Source organism: Aythya ferina (assembly GCF_964211825.1).
Source record: "Aythya ferina genome assembly, chromosome: 3".
Taxonomy (NCBI): Eukaryota; Metazoa; Chordata; class Aves; order Anseriformes; family Anatidae; genus Aythya; species Aythya ferina.
Genome location: NC_140298.1, coordinates 50,712,958 through 50,729,607, shown reverse-complemented (window position 1 = coordinate 50,729,607; position 16,650 = coordinate 50,712,958). Strand labels below are relative to the sequence as shown.

Sequence of the window (16,650 nt, the reverse complement as noted above, 5' to 3'; positions counted from 1 at the left end):
AGAAGAAATCAATGCCAAAGATTTTAATTTCCGTGGTGTCACACGCTGGCATCTTAGGAATGTTATAATTCCTATAGAGAAGGTAGCAAAGAGAGAAGGTAGTGAAGTGAGAATGCAGGGAATTCTTTGGTAAGAAGGAATTGATGACTGTGAATATGCACAAAGCTGAAAGAAAGAAGTGAAACAGCTGTGAAGGTGGGAAACGCACTGCAGCAGCACTGATAAGCAAGAACTTTTATGGAAGTTTGTTTATATAAGACGTGTAATGGTAATTTCAGAACAATGTCGGTCCAATGACATATCACTTTAAAGGGAAAAAGATCTCTCTGAAATGACACAGTAGGTTTTGGAAGATGCTGTACTTAGACTCAATGTATACATTCAAGGATGTCTTGGCCACCACACTATCAGATTTGGTACATTGCCTCTGATCCATCTCAGATTGTCTCTTCCTGAAACATCTGTCATCAGTCAGATGTTTCAGGAAGAAGTGAACAAAGAAATGTATCAAACCAGTCAACTGTGCTGTACTGGAGAAGTGACTAGTGGTCCTCTATTAAAAAGAGGAGTCCTGAAACTTATTATCCTCTTAGCCTTATTATGAGCACCTCCACATTGTTAACCAAGCTGAATTTCACCCATTGTTACCACATCCAGGTCCCCTGCTGCTGATGGTAATTCTCAGTTTTAATTCATCACAACCATAACCATTTCTAGAGACCCAGACCTGCAGACTTCCCCATCACCTTACTTCCATGTCTTCTGGAAGTTTTTTTCCGAGGCAGAAAGTGCCCACAATTTCAAGGTCAATTGACAACTGCTCAGGTTTCCTGAAAAAACATTATCGAAAATATGGGCAACCTGGGTCATCAAACAACTTTCCGAAGCATTTCATTCTCAGCTCTGAAGCAAACATGCATTTTAATACCTTATTTTCTTTCACAAGTCACTTTCTCCTCCATGGCACTGCCCATTTAATTCTATAGCTGTATTCATCGTGCATATCTTATTTGCAGCAGGAAATCTACAGAAAACTTCAGACAAAACAATTTCTACCTTCTGGACCACATTAACCTTATGCTTTAACCTTTCCAGAAGATAAGAATTAGGTGAATGTTGGGGGTTTATCAAACTGGAATACACTTTTCTGAGACCCGCACTTTTCCGGCCTTTCAGCAGAACATGTGTCCTGAACACCAACTGACTCGTGCCCGGGGCGGCTGACGCATGGTTTTGACATTCACCGCTCACTTCCATCCCCTAGTAAATAAACGTGGGCAACAGGAGCTGTTCCTCCAGCCACAAGGCTGCTTCCTTCGGGAGCCACTTTGCCAGCAGGACCTGACACTAGCATACTACCTGTAAGGGCTGGTGAGAGCAGCTATCAACCCCCAACACAATGGAAAAGTTGCAGAAGGCAAAATAAATAAATAGAGCAGAAATAAAATAACAAACACTCGAAGCATCTTGTAGGTGGTCCCGTCAATCCCTGCCTTCACACCCAAACCGGACCGGAGCCAAGGACCCGGCCAAAACCCCGAAGAGCTGTCTTACCTTGTTGGAGTAGGGGGGCTTGCTGAGGTTGATGCCGTCGCGGACGAGCTTGTCACGGATCATGATCTTCAGCTTGAGCCGGGGGTAAGCCACCAGCCCCCCCCGGCCGGGGCGGTGCCGGGGGGCCGCCAACCCCGGCCCCGACGGGGGGCGGCCGGTGTCGGGGGGCGCGGGCGGCGGCTCCAGGGTGAAGTAGAGCCCCGCCGCCGTCTCGGCCGCCTCCTTGAGCCGCCGCACGGCTTCGTGGATCCGGCGGCGGTGCTGGGGCACGGCCACGCCGATGGCATCCAGGTCCGGGTCCCCGATCTGCTTGCACACCTCCAGGTCGTCGTAGCCGTTGTCGACGAAGGACTCGGCGTACTGGGGGAGCTGCAGGGTCTTCAGCCACTCGTACACGATGTTGGTGCACATGCTGGCTCCGCGGGGACGGCGACCGCAACTTTCAGCACCGGAGCCAGCCTCCCCCCGGCCGGAGGAAACAGAGACACGGCCAGGAGCCGCGCCGCGACTCGCGGGGCTCGGGAGCAAGGTCACGAAATGAACACTCACAGGGGGTGGGGGAAAAAAAAAAAAAAAAAAAAAAAAAAAAGCAAGCCACGAATCCCTAGAGCAGATCAGCGGGGCATCGGCAGCGCTGCCGAGCGAAGCCCTCCCGCTTCTTCCTCCTCCTCTGCTGCTGCCACCAAGCGCCGCCGCCCGCTGCCACCGGAGAGGGGAGGCTCGGGCGAGAGCGAAGCCAAGTGCGAGGGTGCATCCCCTAAAATCCCCAGCCGCTGCCGCACAACATCCACCCACTTTCTCTGGAAGTAATTCGCCGGCGCTGTCTATTTTTTTCTTTTTTCCCCCCCTCTCTTCCTTCCAGCTTCGGTTTCTGTTCCAGCTCCCGTCTCACCTTCCCGTGCTCTGTCGCATGATCAATCCGCTCCCTGCCTGGGGCCGGTCACGCCGGGCGAGCAGGATCCCCTTCCCTCTCCCAGCACAGCGCCGTGCTTTTTTAAATTATTATTTTTTTATTTTTACGTCCTTTCCCCTATCCCTGCCGGCAGCGGGTGCACACAGGCGGCTTTCGCTTCCCTTTTAAACGGCTCCTTTCGGATTAGGATGGGGGAAAAAAAAAAAAAAAGAAAGGGAGGGCTGATAAGGAAGGATCCCGCTCACTTTCCCGAGTTACTTTCCCCGCTGCCCTTCATCCCCGCCCCGGGATGCCGGCATCAGCCCGGCAGCGAGCCCCCCTCCTGCTCCCCCTGCCCCGGGCGGGCAGGCAGCCGGGCGCCGGCCGGGCACAACTTTGATCCCCCTTACCCCCCTTATTCCCTTTATCCCCTTGATCCCCGTTATCCCCTCTTGTCCCGGCGGTGCCGAGCGGGCGGCCGGGCTCCGCGCATCCCCCGGCGGCAGGGCTGGCCCCGGGGCTGCCGAGCCGCCCCCCGCAGGTCGCTGCCGCCTGCCCCGCTGCCTTGGCCGAGCCCCCCACCGGTCCCCGCCAGCGGGACCCCTCTGCGGAGCCCCCTCCCTGCCGGCTCCTCCTTCCCCTACCCCTGGGGGCTTCGGGTGGCTCCTCCGCCTCCTCCCGACGCGGCTTCTCCCAGCTCCTGCTCCTCCTCCTGTGCCGCCAGCCCCTGCCCCGCCGCCCTCACAACTTTGGAGGGGGTCGCGGGCTGACAGGCAGCCGCCGCCGGCCGCCCCCTTTACACGGCTCGGGGCTAGGACCAGGGGCTGTGGCAGGGGCAGGGGATGGAGCTGGGGCAGGAGCAGGAGCAGAGGCCCGCTCTCCACACGCCCTCCCGCCGCCCCGTCCCCCTTGCGGGCAGCGGCAGGACGGGCAGCGGGTCCCGGCCAGCTGGGCACCGCGCCCCGAGCGGGGCTGCTCCGGGGGCGAGCCTCGCTCCCTTCAGCCCCGGCCCCGCCGCCCCTCGGCCGGGGGCTGCCTGAGGGCGGCCGCCCTGCTCCGGCCGCACCGCCGGGCTCGCGGCGCCCTCGCCAGGCCGCCGAGGGAAGCGCCGCCACCGCCGGGGCCAGGCGTCGCCCCGGGGGGACCCAAAGGGGCCGGGGGAGGACCCAAAGGGGCCGGGGGGGTCGCCTCGCCTCGGAGGGAGCCGCGGCCGTGGCGCTGCGGGGGGAGCGGGGCAGCGCCTGGAGCCCGCGGCGTCCTGACAGGAGGCTGTGGGCAGGGGGCAGCCCGCATTAGGCTGCGGGGAGCTGCTGAGGGCGCCCCTCGTGCCTCCCCCCTTCCGTAACTCGGTTGGTTGTAGTGGTGACAAGGTGCCTGGGGGACCTCTGTAGCGGGTGGGCTCGGGTTTCTCCTCCGGACTTGGTAGCAATTCACCCCAGGATTGTTTAACACAGCAACATCCTCAGCTAAAGCACTGTACATGTATTATTGCAGGGCGTTTTTTAGAAGTTACATACTTACAAGCGGTTATAATGCAGCCTCTGGGTATGGCTCACACATTCATACACTAAAAGGGGAAAAAGAACAGCACTTTTTCCCCTTTAAAATCTCCTTCCACCCATCTTCTCATCTGGTATCTTATTTTCTTTCCAGGCCACGCAATATTTCAAACCCTCTCCCCAGCCCCGACACGGAGATTGCAGCAGCAATTATCTTCTTTTCACAGGCCTGGTGAACGACTGACAAGGCCGGAGAAATTAGCAAGGAGGTTCCGCGAGCAGAGCTGGAATTGATGGTGTCAGAGATAGATGGGGAAAACTGGCTGGTGCAGCCCCCATTCGTCGGGCTTACTGACAGCACATACAGAATTATATCGGTTTCATCTGTGGATTTCAGAAGGGTCTGGGAGGGCTTTTTAAGGTATTGCAAATATTGTGGTTCAGCTGTGGCTTGGCAAACCATGTGCCTCCCATCTGTAAGAGGGCAGGGTCCTGAGCATCTCTCTGAACCTGTGCATTGCCCCCTCAGGACTGTGGAGTTCAGCCGCAGGTTACAGCGTTATGAAACTGTCTCTGGTTTGGCATTGACATTGATTTCACAAAAAGAGTTCACCTGGTAGCAGATACAGCAGAGTTTTAGGTGACAATTAAATAAAAAATAAATAAATAATAATAATAAAAAGTTATGTCCTTAAAAAAGACCTTAAAAAAAAAAACAATCAGAGGTCCATGGAGGAAAAGACCCATCCTCTTCACCTGGGAACACACCAGAGCAAGTCTTCATGAAGAGTTGTGTAGAGGTTTGGTGGCTACTGAAAAGGGCATTCCTCGGGGTTGATTGTGGGGCCAGTACTGTACGGTATCTTTGCAGATGCCTTCAGTGGCAAGGTGGGCTGCGTCTTCTGTGAGTTCCCAGATGACCCCAGACTGGGAGGGGTAGGCAATAGCCTGGGGCCCTATATTAAGACTGAAGGAGGAAGATCTCCAAGTGGAGGAGCAGGAGATGGAGGTGTGTTTTGAGTGATAACAGCAAAGTCAGCTTGAAAACCTGTTACATGCAAAAATGATTATTAAAAATTATTAAATGTTAAATTTGTTAATTCCTCAGATATTGAACTACAGTTTTGATCCAGCTCATGCCAAAGTGTGTGTTTGCTGATTGTAAGGCTCCACTTGTCATTTGTATCTTATATGTAGAGCTATTAAATAAGATAGTAAAACATTAAACAATATTTCTTACAGTATTTGCAGATTAATTTCAGTGGTGGAATAGAGACACTATTTCAGCTTATATTTAGCTTTTAGCTTATCTCTGCAGAGTACACTATTTATGCTCACATTATATACAGATACTAATTAAGATGTTAATATATCACAAGGTGGGGGAAGCTTTCCCTGAATACACGGGTTTTCCTGACATACATTGGAAATAGTCTGTGCTTAAACAAAGAGCCAAAGCACAAGCAATTGGTAAATGAAAGGCACACAGGCAGACTAATAGTATGGGTGAGCTAAAACATGTACAGGTAAATCTACCTTCAAGTTCCAGGATAAACAGCAGAAAGGAAGTAGCACCACACATCCTGGCTTTCTTCATTAGGTATTGTACCCAGCTTTTCAGCGTGCAAATACTCTTCCTCTTTTCTAGGCCCTGGAATGGTCTGTGACCTTCCAATGGACCACATGAGAAGGGATGAGCCTCCCAGGGAAAATCTGAAACATGCTGTTCCAGTAGAGATACACAGCAAATATCTTCTTACCTCTATGTTATGTATAAATGTAACCACAGGTATGTATGTAATCATGCAGGTGACAAGTGAGAACAGGGCACTCCTCCTTGCTTCTCATACTTTGCCATTCAAATAAAGACCACCACTTTTGGGGCAAAGTTAATCAAGCGACACTGTGACTGGAATTCATTAGAATTGTGTGGGCTGATGATAATTGACACAATGCATCTAACTTCTGTAGTGCTCCATGCGAATCGATCGTCTCCAGCATTTCCAAACTAAATCTCAACTTTGTTTTTCAAATTCAGAATATAATAAAGAGAACACATATTAGAAGCTTCACTGATATACAGGATTGCAATGTTGCAGTCACTATCTACATAAACACATTATGGAGGGAATGTTTGCTACCAAGTTAGTAGAATTTTCCTTGTAAGCAGTTTGGTAGTGAAGGGTAAGGACCAGATTTTTGCTTTTCAGGTTAAGTTTGTAGCAGCTTCCAGCAAAATGGATAGAAGTTATTTCTAACTTGTATTCAGAAGAATCAAGTCCAGATGAGATATGTGGCAGAAAAATACCATTTTTCCCTAGCATTTTTTTTTCCAGCATCTTTTCAGGCGCACTATGAGGGAAAAAAATGAAAGTCCTGGCAGGTTTCACCATGTCAGACTGTATTATTCATGTAATATGACATAAATGCGATATTTATTGCCAAAAAGGATACATCATAGCAATGGCAAGTTTGTTTAGCAAATGTAAAGGATATTTTAACTAAATCAGTTTAGGTAACCTTCAAACAGAGGGCACCCTGTATTCATCCAGGGCACCAGCAAATGAAAAATGTTTCATCCTTGAACTTCTGTTCTGAAGTGTATGCTATTAAAATACATGCTTAGCTAATGGATTACATTGTCAGATAATGGTAGATTTTGCAAAGCTATGGTCACCCATTTTCTATACCGTGAGATGCTGTATATAGTCATTTTGTGTGGAGTGGGATAAATCAGATTGTAGCTGAATGCTAACTTACACCTAGATAAAAATATACTCAGGAATCTTTAGAGGTTGTTTCTGTTTGTTTGTTTCCTACCTTTACCATTACTGACTCATTTTTGACACATTAAGGAAACATGGCAGGCCTTTGCTCTGGATAGCTGAGTACTTAGTGTTTTGAACCACAATGATATATTTGATGTTTGAAACAAAGCTAGACATAAACATAAATATTCTGAAGGATAATCACCTTGTGCATGAATTGGAGGAAGAGTCTGAAAATAATAAAATTCAATTAAGGTATTTGTGACGCTCAGCTAGAAAAGTAAATTCAACTTCACATACAGCATGAGGGTATAGCACATGATTACATAGCTATAAATAATTTATTGAGTGCAAGCTAATACTTCTGTACTTTTGTAAAACACAGAAGCAAATTCCCAAATACTTTTCTAAGGTTTCCACCAGGGCAAAAGGTGAATAATTCACTAAAATGAATGTAACTGCTCATATACAAAGGTAAATATTTGCAGAACTAGGCTATTAGTTAAGGTAAATAGAGCTCTTTATACTTCCTTGTAAAACGTTGCAAATGTGTGACCATACCTAGAATACATTGGCAAAAAGTCCCAAGGAATTTAATGGTGATGAGATAAAGTTTGAAAATACTCTCTTATCTAAAGGTGAGTGTGAAGTGAAAAATATATAAATACAAAATTCAGCATCTAAAGGAAGATTATCTCATGTAAACTCTGCAAATAAATAAACTTATGTATAAAGGTTAGAAATTCAGAAATTAGTACACATTATGTCAGCTCTCATGAATTGTACTAACTAATGAATAGTACTGACTTAAGTATTCTGATGACTGAATTTTCCTTATTAAAAAAAAAAAAAAAAAAAAAAAAAAAAGGACCACTAACTACTTTAAGTACACTTTCATGGAAGAATGGAAAATTTAGATTGGAAAGGACGCCTGAAGGTCATCCAGTCCCATACCCTGCTGAGAGCAAAGTGAGCTTCAAAGCCAGATCAGGTTGCAGGTGGGTTTGCCCACCTGATTTCTGAAAATCTGCAAGGATGGAGATTCCCCATCTTCTCTGGGCAACCTCTTCCAGCTTACTTCCTCTCTTACCAGGACGAGCATTTACCTCCTGTTTAGTGAAAGCAACTGCGCCTTTCGTCTCATGTCCTTCTGCTGGGCACTTCTAAGAAAGGTTTGGCTTTACCTTCTGTATAGATTTCCTGTTATGTTGTCAAAAGCTGAAGACTGGTTTCCTTTGCTTTCTCATCTCTAGGCTAAACAAGCCTTTGCCCTCTCTTCATATGTTGTCAGTAGACAAAAATTTGAAAAGATACTATTTGTGAGGAATTAAGATGTATTTAAGCAAAAGCTCTATCACAGAAAAAAGAAACAGAAAATGAAGACTGACGTAAACATGGCAATATGGAATTTCATATGAAATCTAAATGTAAAAAGAGTATTGTTTACAAAATGAAATGTATCAATTGTTTATATAAACAAAGCAACGCTTTAATTTTAAATGAAACTTCAAATATACAAAAACTACAAAAACTTCAAAAACCACCTTCAGTCCCAAATATACTCAGAATATTCATTTTTATAATAATATAATACTCATTGAGTCTATCTAAAGGGGAAAATAAAAGAACCTAGCTGATGAAACATCTCTCTCTCTCTCTCTCTCTCTTTTTTTTTTTTTTTTTTAGTCATGAAATTAAATTATTTTGGATTTGAAATCACATTTGAAACAGAGTAGCTACCTTATTTACTGTGGTACTCTTGCTTCCTTTCCCATAAAAATTTACAGGCATTAATTTAAGATCAGGACTATGATAACTAGATCACTTTCTGAAGGTAACAGAGAAGCAAATTTAATAGAAATCGGAATAAATATCTACATCAAGGCTGTTTTTCTCAGACCAAGTTCTGTAACCAGAATTCAGTCTAAACATTTAGCTTCTTTTTCCTCAGTAGCAGAATGAGAAGGTGTAAGAGCTAAACTTCTTCCATAGAGCAGCCCATTCTCTGTTAACCAGAAGACTCTTAAGGTTTTTTGCTTGTTTGTTTGTTTTGTTTTGTATTACACTTCCAATGAAGAGCTAAAACCAGTCTGCACAAGTACTGGCTTCTTGGCTTTTCATGGCAAAAACTCTAAAACCAAAACAAGACAAAACCACTTTATCCCTAGAAATATATTGTGACTGCTGTTTCATTCACTGCTGGTGGACACCTATTTTCACAATGCAATAGTTCCTTCCCTACAATAATTCAGAGTGGGCTTGTCTTTACAGACTTTGAACAGTGACCAGTATTGGCTCTGAGCCAGAAGGCAATGCTGATGTGGTGTGCACACAGGAATTTTACATTTACCCAAAACATTTTACTTCACACTGAAAGGTTTTTAAATAAACTACTTATAGCAGGCAAATGTAAAAAAAATAAAATAAAATAATAATAATCCTATATTATTATTAATAGTAGTGTTCCTGGTACTACTTATGTTGTGGCAATCCCTAGAAATACCAGCTGAACAGTGTGTAGAAAGTTAATTAATATAAACACCCACATAACTTACAGTCTAGCACTTCCACATGACACTGCCTTGGAATTATAATGAACAAAAAGCCGAAAGCTTTGGTTTCTTGGACATTTACTGTGAGCTTCCGTCACCTTTTTTCTACAAATGTCCGCATACTCCCCTTCATCAAGAAGAGCTCCTTTATCAGATGCTTGCACAAACCATGAAACAACAGTCTTTATGCAGCTTTGAAGTTGTTTGTTCTTTTTTCTTTTTCTTTTTTTTTTTCCAATGAGAAATTGAATTTAGAGCATACAGCTACTGCCTAATAAAATTGAACTCACTTACAGTCAGCATAGTCATATGTCTTACACAAAGACATTGTAAAAACCTGCAAACATCAGGCAGGCACCACATTTCCAGGACACAAAAGCATTTTGTGGAGAAAAAAAGATGATTTCGTAAAATGGGGAAAAACGTATCCATCATTTCTAACTAGCTTGTGCAGCTTGTCCTAAAAATTGTGGCACTAATCACCAGCTGCAATTACTGTGGGGCAGGAAGCGTCTGTCAGAGACAAGGGAAATGATCAACCCTTCAGAAATTATCCTCTTGGTTCCAGAAGATTCCTCCAATGTCCTAGGACCGCAATGCAATATTTTGACCCCAGGGAAAAACACCCTGCTGTTTTTGTTCAGCTGAGGTTTCCATGTCATCGGGGAGCAGAGTCACCCATTGATTTTACAGAGCTATCAGAGAAGCTGCCAACTGACAGTCAGCTCTTAGTTTCTCCCATGTTTGCATTTACTCTGCCTCTCTTCAGAGGCACGCAGGTGAAACCCCAGATTTGTAATGTATTTAGAGGGAGATAGATAAAAAATGATGAGACTTTTAAAATTTCTCAAAGCCACAGCTCTCTAAGTACATAAACATTAGAAGTGTATTCTTAAACTCCCTTCTCTTATACACACAGCCAGTAATAGACTGGCTATTTTCATTACCCGCTGGCATATGCTCAGTTCCTTTGACCATGTGCTCCTTCTCTGACTGCTCCATTCATCCATCCTTCCTCCATGTCTATTATCCCTACCAATTTCCTGCGGCTCTGTCTGCCTCATGGACTGTGTTTTCCATCATCTCCCATTTCCACAATTCCTCCTCTTTTCCTTCATGCCTTCTGTGCTGAATGGCTTTTTTGTTAACGCTCTTCACTTTCTGTTATTTTCTCCTTTTCTCACCATGTCCAGATCCGATTCCTGCCCCCCTCCAACAGAAATAGTCCAGTTGGAAAATTCCCTTGCTGTGTTTGCCTTGTTCTTATACTGACTTTTTGCTTAGGCTCTTGCTACCTAGACAGTATATCGAATTCATGGGACTTACCTGATTCAGTGTGGCCATTGCTGTGTGTGATCTTACTAAAGGTGAAAGAACAGTCCCAGCTTTCCCTTTTTCTCTCAAGCTCAGCTGCTGTAGATGGCATAAACACACAGAGCTTTCTGAACAGCACTTGAGACGCAGGACATAAAAGCTAGAGCCCTGTGAGGTAGAAATCATCAAAAGTAAAGCAGAGTGTACTTATTCTGTTTCTTGAGACTCATCCAAAGTAAAGTGCTCCCTTGTAGGGAGAAGTCAAAATTGTTATCCAGGTGGCTATTGGGTAAAAACCCTTGGAGCCAAGCAGTGCTGCAGGGTAACAATCATGATTTTTCCTCTTACAGGAAATTTTTCCTCTTCCAGGACACCTTTCCCAGCACATCAGCAGGACCAGTAGGCACCCAGAACACATGAGGAAAAGGAGGAGGGGAGGGAGAAGGAGAAGGAAGGAAAAGAGGAGGAGGAGGAGGAAGGAGGAAAAAGTGGAGGAGGAAGAGGAGATGGGAGAACTGGCTGTGTGAAAGGGTTCAGCATGGCCCTAGTAAATTAGACACTCTGAGGTGGCTAAGGATTTGGCTCCTCGCATTGAACTGTGGGGTCCTGATAGCACTGATTCTGAAGAACCTCCAAAAGGAGATTAGAAAGCTCTCTTTGCAGCAGTTCAAAAGTGAGATGGTAAAAAGTGTTGGATTTATGCAAAAGCTCCTCTCCAAATAATCAATGTTTGAAAGAATCAAACATTTCCCTGAATTCCCCTCAGACACTCCCATTCTGGATGAGTAATGAGAAATTAATCATCCTGTCAGAATAAATGCCGTGAGACCTTTTAGTCATGCTCGCCCCTTCCTCTGTAATAGATTTTTGTCAGTCATCCAACTAGGTATCCCAGAAGGCAGCACTGCATCCCAGCTCACACCTTTTATGTGGCCTCTCTTGCAGCTGGGGCCTGTTTCCAGCCCTGTGGTGTGTCAGGAGTTGATCAGGCATCACAGGAGCCTGGCCCATCACACCTATCTCTGCCAATGGCCGCCCTGCAGCACCTTGCCATCGCTTCCTTATTTTGGGTGGGTCCCAGTCTTCCTGCAGCTGGTACCCTGCATCTTCCTAACAGGCATTTGGGGATGGTGTGTCTGTGGGGTTTTAACTGCTTGGTTGTAAAAACACAAGCCTAGCAGAATATTACAAGATCAGGGAATTAAAAAAACAAATGGTTTCTTGAATTTACACCATGCATATTTCTGATAAAGTGGATCTAACAGTCTAATTAAAAATAAATAGAAGAGAGAGGAAGAAGCAATATGTGCTTACCATCTGAACAATTTTTCTTTGTTAATAAAGAATCACACCAGCTAAAAGAGCCCTGAATTTTTCCAAAGATACAAAATCAGGATGAAGGGTTTTATCTCCAGAGAACACGTCCAATGTTATATCTCTGATGTATTATATTTTAGTTTCTTTTTCTACAAATAGTATCTGAACAGAATTTTTAAATCTATGCATTTTTGAGTTGTCTTTTCTCTATATCATGCATGCAGTATCCATACACTTATAAACACTTTCACTTGAGTGAATTATCATCCATCTTTCATTAGCAGCTTATTTTGAAGTGAATTTGGGAAGATTCCTGAGAGGTTGCAGAGACACAGGCAGATCTGTCAGTTAACCTCTGCACCTCTGGTGGGAGAAGATGGAAGAAAGAAGACTTTTAAAGCAAACAACTTTCAAATATCAAAAATACCATGTGTGGAGATTGCTGCTGTTAGTTAACCTTGGAAGTGTCGGTAGAGGGATGGAAGAAAAGCTTTCTTCGCTTCCAGTCTTCCATAAGCTTTCATATCACACCTATTTCAGTGGAAAATGCAAAGCAGGAGTGGGCTCTTATGCATTTAAGGGCTGTCTATGTGAGATGATCCAAGCTGTGACACAATTCCAGTGCTGAGACCTATTTCAGAAATGGCCTCACTGACAACACCTTGGCATTTGTCAACATCTTCATTCTTATCATTACCTCAAGTCAGAAGAGGCATTTTTGATTATGGCTCTGCCTTTTAAGCATCAGAAAAAGGCTGTTTCAGCTGGGTGAACCATGGACATTTCTGAGCTCTCGGGTGTCTATGTCAAGGTACATTTTTCAGCTGTGTCACAACCTCTTACTGAGGTAAGTTTTCAGGATCTATGTGGTTACCTGTGCAGTGGCTCATAAGGTAAGAGTAGGAGTCACACAGACTGACAGACCGGTGTTGCTCACATCAGTGACGATCTCAGTTTGGATGGCTGAGAGACCCGGACATGGAAGCATGCCACGAAGCACACCCATCTTTCCATCTAACTGCAGCCTTTGGGTTTCAGTCCTGCTAATGATCTGAGACAGGTTAAATTGTGTCAGCATGGAGTTCACGACTCTAATTTGGAAGGAAGATCCAAGGCTTGATCTAAATCTAACATTAATAAAATAATGATGAATTAGCTTAATTTGGATTAGTCAAATATTAGGGCAATTCCTGTTTCATTCAGGACCAATTAAATACCCACATGGAAGACTAATATATCTTTATCCCTGACCAGTCTTAGCCTCATAAAATCAACATTGGTTCAGACTGGTCAGATGAAGTGTCAGAATTATTCTTCAGGGATGTGCTGTAATGATTTATTTCCTCTCTTCAGAGAATATAAAAAGCTACCTCTTTCTAGCGATGCCAGTCAGTAAATTGAAGAGACAATCTGTAGTTTACCTTTCCATTGGCAGGTATATAAGCTACAACCCCAGATGTCCCCTGTCTCTCTATAATAAAATCCCACCTTTCTTATGGCAGCAAAAATCAAACCAAAAAAGCCTGCATCAATTCCAACACGTGCAAAATGTTCCAAATCCAGTGCAGGGCTCATGGAGTTACAAGATTTTACCAAAACCCCATCTCACCCAAATGGGTTATTTTATTTTGAGAAGAAGGCCTTGTCTTCTATGGATGTTTTTAATCAGAGCTTTTAAATTCCTAAGTTCCCTGTTTGATAGATGTTTTCTACCCTGCACACTGCAATGCTGAACTATGCACTGCATGTCTGCTGTAATAGTAGATCACAGGAAATGACACTTTGTTCAAGTAAAGTGAGAGCAAGATAGATGCCAAAGATCAATTCTTGTGAACTGGGTAAGGAACGCAAAATGGGGGCCCTATCAATGATATGACAGAAAATTATACATCTCTGTGATCTGCCTAGAAATTCAACCTTAACAAACATGACTGTAATTTTTAATGAATAATGAAATTAATTAATATTTCTGATGAAATTTTAAGCGTGCTTTGTACAACACAAGTGCATAAAGCATGGCTAGGTTAGAAGCCTTCACTGAGCTTCTAGAATTGACCAATTTCAAATTCCAGCTTAGTCCTAATTGCAGTGTAAAGCACCGAACACTATTTATAGGTGCCAGGCCAAGGAATTTTGGGGTTTCAGATCTCTGAAGAGTAATGATGGAAGGCCACATGGTCTTCACTTTGCCTCTGCACAAAGTACAAATAGAAAACAGTGTTTGTTTCACTGGAAACCAAAGATGTTTAAGGCTGCTCTTTTAATATTGGCTGATCTGACCTACGCTCTAACATTCTGAACAGCTCCCTTGAGATGTAACACTGCTAAAACCTTGCAGCAGTTATCAGTGAAACACCTGTTTTTCTAAAGCGCTAATTCCGACTGTTGCTTAAAAACAGACTTATCTGTTCAAATACCATTACTGCTTCTAAGATATATAGATAGATTGAATTTTGGTATCCTATTGCTATATTCATTAGAAAGATATTATTAGATTAGCAACTGTTTCTGCACTGCATTGATTCCTATTTAAATGCCAGAATAAGAACCCAGAGATCCAAAAAAGTTGCAGGAGTGATGCTCTGTGGCCACTTGATCCTGCTCATTGCAGTGGCAGGCTGTGCGGAGCCCGAGGCTTTCCCCCTTTGGCTCCTATCCCTCAGCTCAGGTGTTCAGTACCAGCACAGGGCTTCAGCTGCCTTCCCCCTTTGGCTCTGATCCCTCAGAGCCTTTCCTGGGAAAGCACAGAAATAAGCATTACTGCTCCCCTGCCTTCCCACTAATGCAAACAGCCCAGGAGCCCTCTGAGTAGCAAGGACTTGTCATGCCATCATTCATCAATAGTGAAACAGAAATCTTGATTGCCATTAAAGAACTTTTTTACATTCTTGCGAGGCTGTAACAAGCATTTCAACTGTTCATTTGCGTTAACATTGCAAGATAGGGTGTAACCTGGAGACTAACTAATTAAATGCTCTTTGATTTTGAGTGAAGTGTTTGCTACAGTTTAGACAACAGCGTCTAATTAGCGCTGGATGTTTAATGGAACTAAAGACCCATGAAAAGCAAAAGGTGCTGAAATAAAAAGTCAGTGAGAGAGATGTGAAGATAAATGAGAGCAAAATAAGGAAAGTAAAATAACCCTTTGCTGTATTAGAAATACCATTCCCTCAAAACAAACCTATATTAATTATGAGAAATTGATAAAATCTCACCAACTCAAATGTCCATCTGCCTAAGATAATATAATGGAAAGCTATCCAAAACACATTATGCCAGCAAACAACAGACTAAGGTATTTCTCACCATCTCAGGACATTTCATTTCTTCCAGGCAACAAATTCACCCCAGTATTTTTACAAAGGAATAAAAACTCAGTATGTATTGCTTTGTGCTTTATGATTCACAGCATCTCAGCAGGAAATCGAATGTTTGCCTTAGCAGCACCTTTTTCTGTCAGTAAATGCAGCCAATTTATGGTTTTCCTTGGCTGAGAAAAATGTGTATGCAACTTTCTACCCATATGCAGTTAAGTCCATAAAGTTCAAAAAAAATTTTTTTTCTCAACAGATGAGTCTACAGTGTAGCTTTAAAACAATAAACTTTTATTCAATGCATGTGTCCTCTCTAAGAGGGGATTAAGCTGAAAGGCTTGGGAATAGCAAAATCAAGATTACATCCTCAGCTCTGCCACTAATTCCTTGGTACTATCTTCTGCTGAAGACCTGGGAGCAAGATGTGCCAAATCAGCAGTAAAAGCCATGGCCAGTTTAATTTTTCAGCACCTCAGGTTCCTAGGCACCACAGAGATAGCACTCATAACCTTTTTTTTTTTTTTTTTTTTTTTTTTTTTTTTTTTAGTGGGGATTTAGTTTTTAGCTTTAATTTTTGTTTTGCTTTGGTGTGTTCTTTATTTTTCTGAAAAAAAAAATCAACTATGAAGTCAGGAGGCTGGTAATACATCACTTGTTTACATAATCACTACTGATCCCTAAACAAGAGTGATTAAAAAAAAAAAAAAAAAAAAAGAAAAGCACGCAGGGTAATTGCAGTACAAACACAGATGCTTTGATCCCACAGCAGCAGCATGTCAATAAGCCTGGAATCCCCCAACTGCTTTCTAAGAAACGACATTTGTGCAATGATGTGCAGCATCCCTATCTGGTGGCGTGTCATTCCCCATGGTTTTCCTTCTGCTCAAGGCAGAGAAAAAAAACAAAACAGGACAAGACATCACCCAGACATCACCTTTGCACTCCTTTGCATGGGGAGGCATGCTCTTTGGAAAAGGCCCCTGAGAGTGGTTGGATGCACCCTGGGAGCCTGGGTGGATGGGTAGGATGGTCTCACAGCCCCACAAATGAGTTTCAGAGCTCGTTCTTACACAACCTTGTATGAACCAACCCCAGCAGGTCATGGGCCCAGGCCCCAACCCCAACAGGCTATGACCAGAACATAGCAGAGGTCTCCATGCCAACATAAGGTTCTGCTGCACTTTGGCTATGTTTTTTTTTTTTTCCATGGGCTGCAGGTAGGCTGCCTTTTTGTGTTGAGATTGGCATCTCATGCTGTTAGTATGAAAGCCAATGCTGAACAGTTGCTGAACTGCCTTCTTAGATTGCTGCTAGAAGCAAAGTCCAAGTACAACAGCTGGAAACTAGAGCCTTAAAGTCACCAAACCCCTGTGTCCTTTGGCCACTGGTACAAAGAATGACTGGCTGCTTCACAGCCTACCACAGGCAACTTTTACAGCA

General features: G+C 43.9%; 1 protein-coding gene and 1 long non-coding RNA gene across 5 annotated transcripts in view; both read right to left on the bottom strand.

Annotated features, from left to right (window-relative positions):
• The window catches only part of LOC311433415 (SAM and SH3 domain-containing protein 1-like), a 547,080-nt gene extending 545,027 nt beyond the window's left edge, over positions 1-2,053 (bottom strand). For 2 of the 4 annotated variants that reach the window (XM_084512503.1, XM_084512505.1), the window contains exon 1: positions 1,555-2,053. In XM_084512503.1, the coding sequence (XP_084368629.1) occupies positions 1,555-1,965 (411 nt within the window). In that variant the 5' untranslated portion in view covers positions 1,966-2,053. The remainder of the gene's footprint in view (positions 1-1,554) is intronic. The other 2 variants (XM_084512508.1, XM_084512510.1) reach the window with 2 other exon arrangements.
• Positions 2,054-3,781: 1,728 nt separating this feature from the next.
• Positions 3,782-11,472, bottom strand: LOC311433418. The gene is made up of 3 exons (XR_014690744.1): positions 11,409-11,472; positions 10,592-10,747; positions 3,782-4,993 (listed from the first exon to the last, which is right to left on the bottom strand). It is a non-coding gene; the product is annotated as an uncharacterized lncRNA (long non-coding RNA).
• Positions 11,473-16,650: the final 5,178 nt, after the last annotated feature.